The sequence below is a fragment of the Camelus bactrianus genome, chromosome 17, assembly GCF_048773025.1.
Source record: "Camelus bactrianus isolate YW-2024 breed Bactrian camel chromosome 17, ASM4877302v1, whole genome shotgun sequence".
Lineage (NCBI taxonomy): Eukaryota > Metazoa > Chordata > Mammalia > Artiodactyla > Camelidae > Camelus > Camelus bactrianus.
Genome location: NC_133555.1, coordinates 6,765,825 through 6,778,689, shown reverse-complemented (window position 1 = coordinate 6,778,689; position 12,865 = coordinate 6,765,825). Strand labels below are relative to the sequence as shown.

Below are 12,865 nucleotides of genomic sequence, written 5' to 3'. Positions count from 1 at the left end.
ATCTGGTCCTCCCCGCGGTCTTGGACAGCAGATGGGGGGAGCATCGCCACTCCCATCCTACCCAGGAGACAGAACTTAGAGCGGTGGCCACTCAGTGTGCAACCTTGGCCGGATTTCTGAACATTTCTGGGCGTCCATGCCCTCCTCAGGGTAAAATGAGGGTAGACTCACAGTGTTTCTCCAAGTGTGGTACAAGGACCAGTGGCCTCCTACCCAGCGGGAGATCTCAAAATGCAGCTCCCTGCTCTGTAATATTTTTGGAATACTGTGCATCTAACCCGAGGAGGATACCATAGAGGCCTCAACGCGTTCACATTACCAGGGCCCCACCTCAGGGAGGGTGGGAGTCTGGGAACCTACATTTTCAACAAGCCTCCTTCATGATTCAAAAGCACACTTGAGTTTGATAACTACTCAGCTACAGCTCTTTCTGGATCCTCCCAGGAATGCTGCCCTCTGATTTTATCTTATGTGTAAAGATTCACCATAAAAAAAGCAGAGCTGAGGTCCAAGCAGGTGTTATCTCCATCACGCCTCACTGCCCCAGGCAGCTGAAGCTCCACCCCAAATGTGTGACTCATGCTTTGGTGGGTTATTCACTGATTAGTGCAAATTCCACCCTGCGGATCTGGGGCCTTGGACCCTGCCCACTCCTTCCAAGCTTCACCCTGCTTTCCATGGGACCATGAAGGAAAGAACGCCATGGAATCATACTGATGTCTATGTTAAAAGGAGTATTACATCCTTAAAAATACCTAAATAATATCACAACATCAAGTTATGAGGTGTACTAGCCAACCAGGTTGATAACTTGAATATTAAGATCAAATCCATGACCCTTCATCATAGACGCTGTCTTTTCTTTCAAGCAGGGTGAATGTCCTTCTTTGCTTCTGCTACCAAAGTGACTTAACACGTACTCCTTACTTATCCTTGGAACCCATACGTTCTCTGTGCAAACATAGTAGGTCCTCAGCGGTGAACCCCAGAAATCAGCAAGGTCTGAGTCAATAAGTCTGGCTCTGTTTTCTTTGTTGAAAACAACCAGGTCAAAGATCGAGGAAATGCAGTATGTGTAGACTTAGTTTTCAAGAGGGATCTGACGAGGCCCATCACGAAATGGAGTTGGATGTTAGAACTGGGTGGGTTTGTGACTGACTGAATGAACGCAATCTAAAAATGCTGATTAACGGATCAATATCAGTATAGTGGCATGTTTTGAACAACTCTGTCTTTGACTATGGCCCTGGCATACCAAATAGGTTTTGTTTTTTGTTTTGGGTTTTTGGTTTTGTTTTTACTGACAAACTTTAAGGTACGGATGCCACACTTAACTGAACCTGTATCTGTGATGAACAAGTGCATCAGGCTCCTGACTGTCTGGGGCCACGAACTGAACCCGCCGGGAGGAAATCTAATGGGTAATAAACAGAAGAGCCACCCGAGACATCACCCACACATCCCATAGGAGGAAGGCGACCCTGTTTAAGGGCAGTGCGGTGGGGATAGAGATTTAACTGATACAAACTTAGCTTAAAAAACATATACGATCATAGGAAAAACACACAAAAAGGAAGCACAGCACCTAATGTGGAAGGAGGTGGACATTTAGCCCAACTCTGGGCTGGTCAGACCGCTGCTGGGAGTCTCACGTTAGAAGAAGTGTTGACAAACGGGACGTGCTCAAGGACAGAGTCACGAGGATGCGGAGGCCACTCCAAACAAAAGCTTAGCAGGCCGGACTGAAAGAATTAGATATGTTTAGCCTGGAGAAATAAAAAACCCAGCTCCCTGCAACCTTGCCAGACTGTCATGTAGAATTAGCCTCTCTCTGGGTTGCCGCAGAGAACAGAATCAAGCTCAGTGACCAGAAATTCTAGTGAGGCAGATTTCTGAAGGTAACAGAGATGCAGGCAAACATTATAATATCTACAGCCAGCCACAGGCCAAACAAAACGGTTGTCTGGGGAAGGAGAGAGAGAGCTTTTCATCCTGGGGCTCCTCAAGCAACGTCTGGATGGCTTTTGGGCATGGACACGGCTGAACAGGATCAAGGGTCAGACCGAAGATGTAAGGCCCCTCCAACCCCAACATTCCATGTTCACTAAACACATGTTGAACCAAAGCCCGATGCCTCATCCCTGCTTCTCCCTGGCCAAGTGAAATGTAAGTAATCTGGGATTTTACATGAAGATGGCAAATCACCAGCAATTTACCAGGATTACCCAGGGCGTATTTGCCAAGCCCACTCCTCAGTTTGAGACAACTCAACGTGACAACCATACACTACCTTGGGGGGTGTTACTTAGGGTGTGCACCTGGCTCTGTGAGCGCTTTTCCTCTCTCCCTACCAAACGCAACTCTTTCTGGGTTTTTGTTTTCTTCCTTTCAGTTTTCCTAGAACAGGAAAGTTGCAGGAACTGTCAATCTAAGATCAAGGCCGATGCTACCCACTGGTAACTCACTTTCGGCGTTTCACAAAGCCAAGCCAGGAAACTTAATCTGAAAAGCATGTTGGGAGAATCTGAGGTCTGACTGACCCACGTGGTTTCTCTGGCTCCCACTAGGTTTGGGCTGCTCCCCAAAAGTCACTGCCGGCGGGTCAGCAGACGGCAGGTCCTGGGCCAGGACGCCACTTACTGTAAAATAAAACATTTCTGTTTCCTGCTGGTTGGCTCTCCTTTTGGCGATGTTGATCTTGCTCATGTAGGTCTCAGAGGCGGCCGACTTCACGGACTCTGTGGACCGACTGTGTTGGAAGGCGTCAGAGACGTCAAAGTCCTCCACGGTCAGCATGTCCTGTAAGGTCTGCATCGTAGCATCCAGGGTTTTTCTAACCTGGGGAAACACAAAAATCCTTCAGCCTCAGAAGGCTTTTGACACTGCAAGTCCTTTTCCCAACTGTTCCTTTATTTCTCCCACACAAAGCCTCTGGGCGGCAGGAAGGACAATGATGGTAGTTCCCGTTACACTGATGTGGAAAGGAAGGCCTGCATCTGGCTGGGTGAGGAGCCAGGTGCCCAATCTAAAGTCATTTTATGGCTCTGCTTCTGCCAGAGAGAACCTTGGAGAATGCTATGATGAACAAGGAGCTTGGGTTTCTAGGTTTGTTTCTCTTTGTGGGTCTGTGGCCCCAAACTAGCTCCTCCTGGGATGTGGGTCCCCCTCAGAGGAACAACACTAGCAACAGCCCTGTTCTCTTCATCCAGAGAAGGGAGGGGACACAGTCTAGATAAGGTGAGCGCCACCCTCGATGAATGAACTCTCCAGCTGCCTGCCACTGAGTCCTACAAAAGCCTGACTGAGAAAAGAGAACCTCTAGGAAGTCAGATGCTCAGACACACATGGTATGGTCGGTCCTCCAGGACTCTAGCCCCTCTGCTGGGATCGAGCAGGACCCCCAGGGGGCTACATACGCAGGGCTTCGATCTCACCACAGCTCTTCACTGAACTGGGCCTAAATGGCGAAACTGTACTTGGATGGAGGGTGTTTCCAAAAACAGTCCTGGGAGAAAGTGCATCTACATTTGCTGCACAATTATTGCTCAAAATCTCTCTTGTCACTCAGATCTCAGAACTTAAAAGTCACCTCCTGGTGACACCACCACCACCCTCCAGCCCCCACCATCCTTAACGCAGTGCCCTTCGCTGTCTGGCATTGTTTACCCTCATTCATGTTCTGGTTAGTTTGCTTCTGTGTTTTAATTATCACCTGCCTTTTCTCACTAGGATAGAAACTCCGTGAGAAGAGGTACTATATACATTATCTCATTCACTCACTTAACTCTGCATCTAAAGCAGTGTTTAGTTCATAGTATGTGCTTAATAAATACTTAAATAAATATTAGTTGAACAAATAAATGAGTGAATCTGTTCTGTCTAACACAGCCTCGCAGAAATTCAGGTTCAAAACTAAGTATTTCCACGGCCATGAACAGCCTGTCCAGAGGAACACTTGCTTCACCCTCTTTTCTGTGGCCCTGACTTCCAAGTTAAATTCCATTAACATGATTATCCACATACCGCATATGCTGTTCCATGTAAACAATTTAAACTGATTCGAGGGAAGATGTAGGGCATAAGTAAATAAATATTACCCTCCCTCTTTGCAGGATGAACACGTCGATCTATCTCACCTTCAGCGTGGCTCTGTCCTTTCTGGAAACACAAGGCAACTTGCCCAGGACAGCCCTCTCGAGGTCTGAAGACAGGGACCATGAGCCCCATCTCCAGCTGTGACCATGCTTCTCAAGGGTAAACCTGCCTGTGGTCTCAGGTGACACCCCTACATCCTGGTGTCCTCTAGCTGGATGACACCCTCCCTGAGTGGGGGCATCCAGACTGGGTTAGGATGTCTCCCGCCTGGCCTCGTCAGTCCACATCAGAACAGAGCCACCCCAGCTGGTATTTCCATTTGTGCCCACCTGGGGGTCGTTCTGTGCCACCAGCTGCATGGGAGGTATGCTGGCCGTGGTAAGATAGAAGTTTCTTGGAGCTCAGAATCCATGACAAGGTTAGTGTGCCCTGAGCTGGTTATTTCATTGTGTAATTTTAAATACCTACTATTATTTCTGATGATAAAAATAACATAAACTCACTGCAGAAAACAGAGAAAAGCACAAAAAAGGACCGGAAATCACCTATACTCCTGCAACCCAGACATAACCACAATCGACATTTCAAAGTATTTCCTTCCAGTCTTTTTCCTACACCTGTGACTACACACAGACACATACGCACATCCTTTAGTTTATCCTGGTTAGGATGCACTGAACAGAGAGGTCCACTTCCTCTTAGCTTCTCTTTAGCATCTTGTGAGCATTCCCTCCCCTCCCCATTAAGGATTCTTGGTGGGCGTGCTTTCAGTGGTTGCGTAGGAGTCCATCCTACAGATGAACCCAATTTCTTACGTGTTCCATAGCAAGGGTGGACTCCTCGGGACCAGCCAGCCCTCCATAAGGAAACCCCGTCCAGGGCGGAGGGGCCCACTCACCTCCTCGTTCTCTATCTTGAGCGTGGCCAGTCTGGACTGCAGCTGGTGGTACCGCATGAGCAATTCCGTCTGGACGGGCTGCTGGGCGCTGACCTGGCACACCTGCAGAAACGACAGTGCCGCCTGCAGAAACAGGCCTGGAAAGGGCACGTGACCTGCCCAAGGTCACACAGCTTGTCTCCGGCAACTCCAGAGCCAGGCAGGGCCCAGGGGCCACCTCTCACACTGCTGGGTGCGGCCTGTTGGTTGTGGTCTATGTTTGTGCTGCACAGGACGGTTTACTACTCAGGGCTTGGACATAATCTCACTAAGGGACACTAACTGGTTAATTTCCAGCAGGAAGTTGTAGTAAGGAAGCAACTGCCTAAGGGAAGCCGATGAAAAGAACCAAGGATGGGCAACAGTGGAGTAGGCCCAGCAGGAAGATGCTTGAGAGAGGCAGCAGCATGCTCACGGCCCTTCTTCCCTGGTCGGTTGTGGGTGGGTGGGGGCGTGTAGAAGCAAGGAAGACGAGAGAGAAATACTGTTCCCCCAGACCCACTCCACCCAGGGCTCTGTGACTGACTACCCGTGGGCTGGGCTGCCGGGTGTGACTTAGCTGAGGTCATAAGGGACGGCAGGGCTCTGTTCTTTATCACTAACTCGGCAGCCCAGACTTTGCAGCCACAGATGATGAGCCAAAGGGCTGGACCCCGAGGGCAGAGGGATGGGGCAGGAGCTGCGGGGAAGCCCTGGAGAAGGCACCTCTTGCAAATGAAGAAAGTGGGCAGAGCCATCAGAGGGTCCAGCAAACACCATCTTCCAAGGTGCCTCCTGGCCCCTCCCTGCTAAGCAGGGGCAGCAATGGCCCAGCCGAGTCCCCAGTGGGATCCAGAGATGGGCTGGGTCCCCCCAGCTCTCGTGTGCACGGGTGGCATACGTCAGGTGGAGAGAATGGGGCCACTAGGAGAAATGTCTGTGCACGTGTCCCTGGGAGTAGAGGTGGTGGAGACGGGGAGGCAGGTCTGACATCTGTGGCTGTCCTCCATGGGTTCCAGGGACTAGGGCCTGAGCCCTAGAGAGAGGGAGGATGACCAGGAAAAGCACAAGGAGCTATTTGTGAAACTCAGGTAACTAGTGTGCTGCTTTGGGGCCAGTGACAAGTGCCTTCTCCCATTTTTTTTTCCAGAACATAATGAGGATCTTGAACAGGACAAGCCCTGAAGGAAACTCGGCTGGCCTGTATGCCCAGGGCTCCCAGCATTGGAGCACAGGCCAGAGTGGCTACGCTGAGGCAGTGCCCTTGGTGATCCAAGGCCATGGAGGGGAGGGTAGAGAACGTGAGACCATCATCTATGTGCAGATGTGGGGCTCCCTTGGGGTCTTCTAGACACAACTGGGAACGGTTTTATGGGAAGCTAAGGTCCTGTAATTCTGCAGGTCGGGGATATGAGCTACCAAGATTGGGGTACTAGTGGTAAACTCCTGGGCTGGTGGGGTCCATGGACCAAGAACTTGACCCCAGGCCCCTGAGCTAACACTCCCCTGCCAACCGATGCTCTGGGAGCACACGGGAGACAGACAGAAGCAGCCCCGAGTGCACGCTCCAGGGGGACGCCTACCTCATCCCCCATGTGAGGCTGGAACTCAAACTTGAGGGGGGGACAGAAGACCTGGTTGCACATGTCCATGACCGTGTGCTTGTCGCTTCGGGAGTCCAGGTTGTCCACTGCGTTCTCAATGACGTCCAGCCCCTCGTGGCGAGAGGTCTCTAGGTTGTACTCGGCTGAGAGGTAGGTCCGGAAGGTGCGGGCCAGGCTGGCGTGAAAGCCCAAATCACAGCACTGGGGGAGAAGCATGCACAGGAGGGGCGGGTGAGGGTGGGGACCGCCACGGTGACTCACAGCTTCCTGTTCCACAGTCAGATCTCTTATGCTGTGGGCCCTTGTGCACTTTGGAATCCTACCACACAGCCCATGGCAAAGCCCTTGGAGGGCGCCAGGGGCTGCCTCTGGGCAGTGGCAGTGCTTCTCCGGGCTCCCCAGATTCACCACCTTCTTTTTCACCTCCAGGCCTTCACACATGCATCTCCTCTGCCTGGAAGACTCTTCCTCTCTCCTCCTGCCTAAATACTCTTCCTTTGGGTTTCAGTTTAGAGGCCACTTCCTCCAGGAAGCCTTCCTTTATGTTCTCCCCACTCAGAGTTTACATCGTCAGGTGCCCCTCATCCAGGGGTCCATGTGTCCCTCCACCTCCCTCACTGTAACACCCACCACTTGGCACTGAATTGCCTTTAACCCATCAGGGTCGTGCAGGGTGAGCTCTGTGAGGGCAGCCCCATCTGCTCTTGTCCACTGCTGCACCTCAAGGCCCAGAGCTAACAGGTACTCAGCGAAAATTTGGTAAGTGAAAAACTGAAAGGGCTGTGTGAAAAAGAAAATTAAAAGGTAGGAAAGTGGGGGTTCTGGTCTCAGGGCACTAGGGAGGCACAAGCAGGGCCGAGCAGCTCCTCTCCCCAGGATGCTGACATCCTGATGGGACACACCAGGACCAGAGCGAAGGCTGCATCCACCCTCACGGAAGCTTGAGAGAGCCCCTGCTGGGCCAGATCCCTGTCTGCGTGAAGACACGAGGAGCAGTCCCGGCTCCATCCCAGACGACAGAAGCCCTCCCTGATGGCACCACTCAGTATTCCTTCTCTGAGCCCAGCTGTCCCTCTAGTGTGTCCTGCACAGCTAGTACTCGGGAGTCAGTGTTCCATTTTCCTTTTGCTTAAACTGCCTGATTTCTCCCAAGATAACACCCCCAAGTAAAGCTGATCTATGTAATTCATTATTTTCTTCCGTGTGCGTGTGTGTGTCTGGCAGAATGGATCCAGGGGCATTGAACATATAAGGGCACTTGGTAGGTAGAGGAGGGCACTTAGTAAACACCCAATGAATTACAACTGCCCAGCCCAAGTGTGTAGGGGCTGCCAGAGGCCCACTCCCACCCAGAGGGAGAAACATGAGGTGACACTCCTCTCCCAGGCTCCAAACGCTCACTGCCCTTCCCCTCCATCAGGCCTCAAGGGGACACTGGTCACCTGACGTGTCAGCTAAGGACACAGGCCAGCCCTCCCTCAGCTGACCACTCGCCAGGCGAGGCAGGGCCCTGTTCAACCCATGACTCCCCAGAGCTCACGTCAATCAGGTCAGAGACGTCATGGATGTAGTATTTGCTTATAGCTGCGTTGGTGGCTGCCAGATTCAGCAAGTAGTCATTCCGGGCCTTGGTGCATTTCAGCTTGTTCTCGGAATACTTTGCCTGCCTCTGGAGGAAGGAAAAGAGTGGGTGTAAGAGTCAAACCACTGATGGGAGAGATTTGGGGTTTTCTGGATGGTCACTGTGAGCCATCAGTCCCCCGCACCCCCTAAATGTTACTCCCTGTGCCAGGCGGATTAGATCTGTGTGCTCAAAAGCTCGTCTTACATCGCACAAGTGCAGCCAATGACAGCGCCGTCTGGTAAGCAGCAGCCGTTCTCTGAGTCTGCCAGGGTGGAGTGTAAACAAGACCCCGAGATCCCTACTCAGCACTGGCAGTGTCTGCCCAAACCCCGCGGACGGCCTGCGAGGCCCTCCCAACCTGGCTCTTCCTCCTCCCTCCCATTGTCACCTCCGCTGCCCGTCCTTTGAGAGGCCACGTTCATTCCTGCCTCGAGACTTCAGATTCGTGTCCTCCACCTGTCAGGCCATCCTCCCACGTCCCTGCGTGGCCTGCTTCTCCAAGTCATTCAGGTCCTCACCCACGGTCACACTGTCAGAGGGGCCTCTGCTGACACCCTTGTCTGCCGTGCATCCCCAGCATCTCCACCGCCACTCCCCCTACTCTAGCCTGTCCTATTTTTTCCACTTATTTAATCTCTATTCAATTTTTCAGTGATTGTTTCATTTTTAATTAATTTTTAAAAGATTTCTTTTTTTTAAGAGTAGTTTGAGCTTCGCAGCAAAACTGAGAGGAAGGTACAGAGCTCTCCCACACACCCCGACTCCCCCCACACACACACTGCCGCCCCCACTATCAGCGTCTACCACGAGATGGTACAGTTGTTATACCCCATGGACTTACACTGACACATCGTTGCCACCCAGAGTGCACAGTTTACCTTCGGGTTCACCCTTGGTGCTGCTGTATGTTCTGTGGGCTGAACAAACGTGTAATGGTGTGTATCTGTCATTATAATATCAGACAGAGCAGTCTCTCCACCTTGACTCCTCTGGGCTCCACCTGATCACCCCTCCCACCTTTTCACTGTTCCACAGCTTTGCCTTTTACACACAGCATGTAGCCTTTTCAGATTGGCTTCTCTCACTTGATAACATGCATTTAAGGTTCCTCCCTGCTTTCCATGGCTTGCTAGCGCATTCTTTTTAGCGCTGAGTAGTGCTCGCCTGTCTGGAGGTAGCAGTTACTGGCCGTTCACCTACATCTTGGTTGCTCAGTTTTTTACATAAGCACTTTATACCACCCAACATTGTATTTTTTACCTCTTTGCTTACTGGCGGATTTTCAGTGTCCCCTGCTAGAAAGTGAACTATAAAGTCAGGGGCTTGACGGGCCTTGTTCGTGGCTGGGCCTACAGCACCCAAGACGGGCCCCACGCAGGCAGGCATTACACGATTTTCACAGGCCGTCTGGATGTGAGTGGGGGCGAGAGAGGGAGCAGAGGAGCCAGAGGTGGTCTTGGCGGGGAGCTGGACGGCCTCCCCTGGAAGCTGCTTCCATTCTAAGCCATCCTGGGCAGGAAGCGGTCAAGAGTCCATGGGTTGGAGAGCTGTCCCATTGCCCCTTTCAGACAGATGAGTCCTACTGCTGAGTAGAAAGACAGCTCTCCTTAAAAAAACAGGGTTTCTCCCTTCACCTAAGCACTCTCTACCTTCCTTACTCCAGGTCAAGTTCTTGAGCTGTTCAGCAGAGGTGCCCCCACGGTCAGCCTTTTCATTTTCTTCAGACATCTCTGACCTTTCTCCAGGCTCCACTTATTCTGAGAATTTCCAAAAACAAACTCCTGGCAGTTACCTCTTGTACCAGCCACACACCCAACCTCCACAGAGAGTTTTGATATTCCTGGCCCATTGCCAGGGGGCCACTATGACCCTGAGACCACTTTCAGCCCTTCATGGACTCATAAAATTTTATACCTGGAAAAGATATTAAAGATATCTTAGTTTAATTCACCATTTTATAGGTGAGGAAATGAAAACTGAAGAGTAGTGGGTTGTCCAAGAGCCAAATGGCTAATTAGCACAAAATTCTGAACTGAAATTTAGCCTCCAGACCCCCCTGCCAGTGCTTTCTCTGCCCCTCTATATATGACCCTGTGTTGTAGCTCTGTAATTCCCTGTCTCGTTATCTTATTGTTTAGATTAATTTTTAGGATATTCAAGACATTCTGTACAACCATCACCACTGTCCAAGTTTAGAAGATTTTCATCGCCCCAAAAGAAACCCTGTCCCGTTAGCAGTCACTCCGTTCTCTTCTGCCCCAGCTCCTGGTGACTAATAATCTACTGTCTGTCTCTGTGGATTCGTCTGTTCTGGACATTTCAAATAAATGGAATCATTCAATATGTGGTCTCCTGTGACTGGTTTCTTTCACTTGGCGTGCTGTTCTCAAGGGTCATCCATCCTGTCGTCTGTATCCATTTCTTTTCATGGCTGAATTTTTCATTGTAAGGACTGACCACATTTTATTCATCCATTCATCAGTGGATGAACATTCATTTATATGGATTGTTTCCACTCTTTGGCTGTTATGCATAAGGCTGCTATGAGCATTCATGTGCAAGTTCTTGTATGGACATGTGTTCTAATTTCTCCGGGGTTGATACCTAGGAGTGGAACTGCTGAGTCCGGTGGTAACTCTATGTTTAACGTTTTGAGGAAGTGGCAGCACCATTTTACACATTCTCCAGCAATGTATGAAGCTTCCGATTTCTCTGCGTCCTCGCCGTCACTTGTTACTATCTGACTTTCTGTTTTAGCCATTCTGGTGGATGTGAAGCGGTATCTCACTGTGGTTTTGACTTGTGTTTCCTTGATAACTCACAGTGCTGATCGTCTTTTCACGTACTTCTTGGCCACTCGTGTATACTCTCTGGAGAAATATCTATTCAAATCCTTTGCCCATTTTTCAATTGCACCTCAGCCTGGTGGCTGTGGAGCATATTTTTCTTTGCCTTTGGAAACTACTCAGAAACTTCAGTTTATTTGCCTCCGGTTACTTTTCCAGCTTATCCAGGTCCTGTTGGCTTTTTGTTCCCACTCAATCTCCTATCATTTTTAAGAGTTGTAGGATCCTATAATCATAGAATTAGTGTCATAGAAGCCCAAATAAACATCTGATACAATGTTCGGCAAATACAAAGAGCTCAGGAAATGTTTGCTGACTGCATGGAATGAATGAACGCAGAGAATTCAACAAGAAAATCATAGCCTTTTAAGAAGAATGGCACCTTAGAAATAACCTAGTCTAGGATGACAAAAAGCAGCATGCACACTGCCTCTCTAAATTCCCTGGCCATGGCAGACATCATTAATTGATCACAGCACTGTCTTTTACTAAAGCCTGGGGAGGGCTCACAGTCCTCAATTCAGGGCTCTGATCAGGGTTGACTTCAAAGAGGATTTGTTTGCCATCACTGTCAGACGTTAGAACTGAAGTTCAGAGGGTTGTTGTAAATGGTGCATTTTTGAAACCCAGCCTGGCTGACTCCAAAACTCGCCTTTTCACCATGCCCTACAAAAGCAACTTTTCCAGCACCAACACACAAGGATTCTGAGTCGCCTGACTTTGGCTTGGCAGTGGCAATTTCAGGATGGTTCTGTCCCTGGTTCCCAGGTGCTGGTTGGTAGTCCAGTGCTGCTCCCTCTAGTTTGGACACACTAAGTCCCAATCAGTCCCCCAGCCACCAAGGTGACCTCCAGAGCAAGTCCCGCCTCCACAAATGCCTGGTGAGTCCTGCTGGAATGTGCCTGCTGGGCGTGAGTCTCCACAGTTCAGCTCTCTTGCCAGCTGAGTGCCTCTCCCTGCTGCCAACCCTAGCCCGAGGCCTAACTAGTGCTAGCAGAGGCACAGCCAGCCCTGCCTCCACCAGGACACTGACCTCTTACACCCCTAGACACTCACGGTGCCCTCCCCTTCCTGTTCCACCCCGATACCTCCCATCTGGGGCCCTCACTCGCCTTCTCCTTCATCTTCTCAATCTTCTTCACGGAGCTGCGGCGCTGGGGCCGGTCCTCGTGCCGGAGCAGGTTCATGCTGAGGTCTCCTGACTTGTTGAACTGCTTCTCTTCCTGCTTCTCAGCCTCCTTCAGCTTGCTCTCCGCACTGATGCTCTCTGCGTGGTACATGTGGTAGGTTTTCATGACCTGGGGACACAGGAAGGTGGGAAATCAACAGGCTGTGACAGACAGCCCTGGTGCTCCTGGCTCCCTTCCAAGTTCTCCACCCCGGTCAGCTCCGTCCCTGCCCTCTTCCCACGCCAGGCTCTGAAATCCCACAGCACTTTACTTCTGCACAAACTCTGCGGACTGGAAACAATGGTCACCATCAGCAGTTTCACCATTGCCATCGTCAGCATCATCAGTGTCATTAAACCTTTACTAAGTGCCAGGAACAGACACAGTAGAGAGGAAATAGAAAAGGGCAACCCCAGGCCCCGGGCATGTGGGGGTTCTAGGAAGTGAAATGGTGACCATGCCTTCCCCAGCTGCCCTCTCCAGCCCTGCCAGCTGTGACGCTTGCCTCCCTCTCAAGTACACCATGGGAACATCCTTCTTACTCACACGCAGATCATTTTCTCAGCTGTTTCCTTAAGTAAAATTGGCCTGCAAACAGCTCTGTTCCCAAA

At 50.7% G+C, this 12,865-nt stretch overlaps 1 protein-coding gene across 5 annotated transcripts in view; it reads right to left on the bottom strand.

Moving 5' to 3' along the window:
* SRGAP3 (SLIT-ROBO Rho GTPase activating protein 3) overlaps nucleotides 1–12,865 on the bottom strand; it is a 288,661-nt gene that overhangs the window by 54,160 nt on the left and 221,636 nt on the right. For all 5 annotated transcript variants that reach the window (XR_012499859.1, XM_074344421.1, XM_074344420.1 and 2 more), the window contains 5 exons: nucleotides 12,198–12,383; nucleotides 8,156–8,284; nucleotides 6,595–6,816; nucleotides 4,994–5,095; nucleotides 2,641–2,838 (listed from right to left, as the gene is read on the bottom strand). Coding sequence is in view for 4 of the 5 variants with exons in the window: in XM_074344421.1 (XP_074200522.1) it covers nucleotides 2,641–2,838; nucleotides 4,994–5,095; nucleotides 6,595–6,816; nucleotides 8,156–8,284; nucleotides 12,198–12,383 (837 nt within the window). In the remaining variant the exon portion in view is untranslated. The remainder of the gene's footprint in view (nucleotides 1–2,640; nucleotides 2,839–4,993; nucleotides 5,096–6,594; nucleotides 6,817–8,155; nucleotides 8,285–12,197; nucleotides 12,384–12,865) is intronic.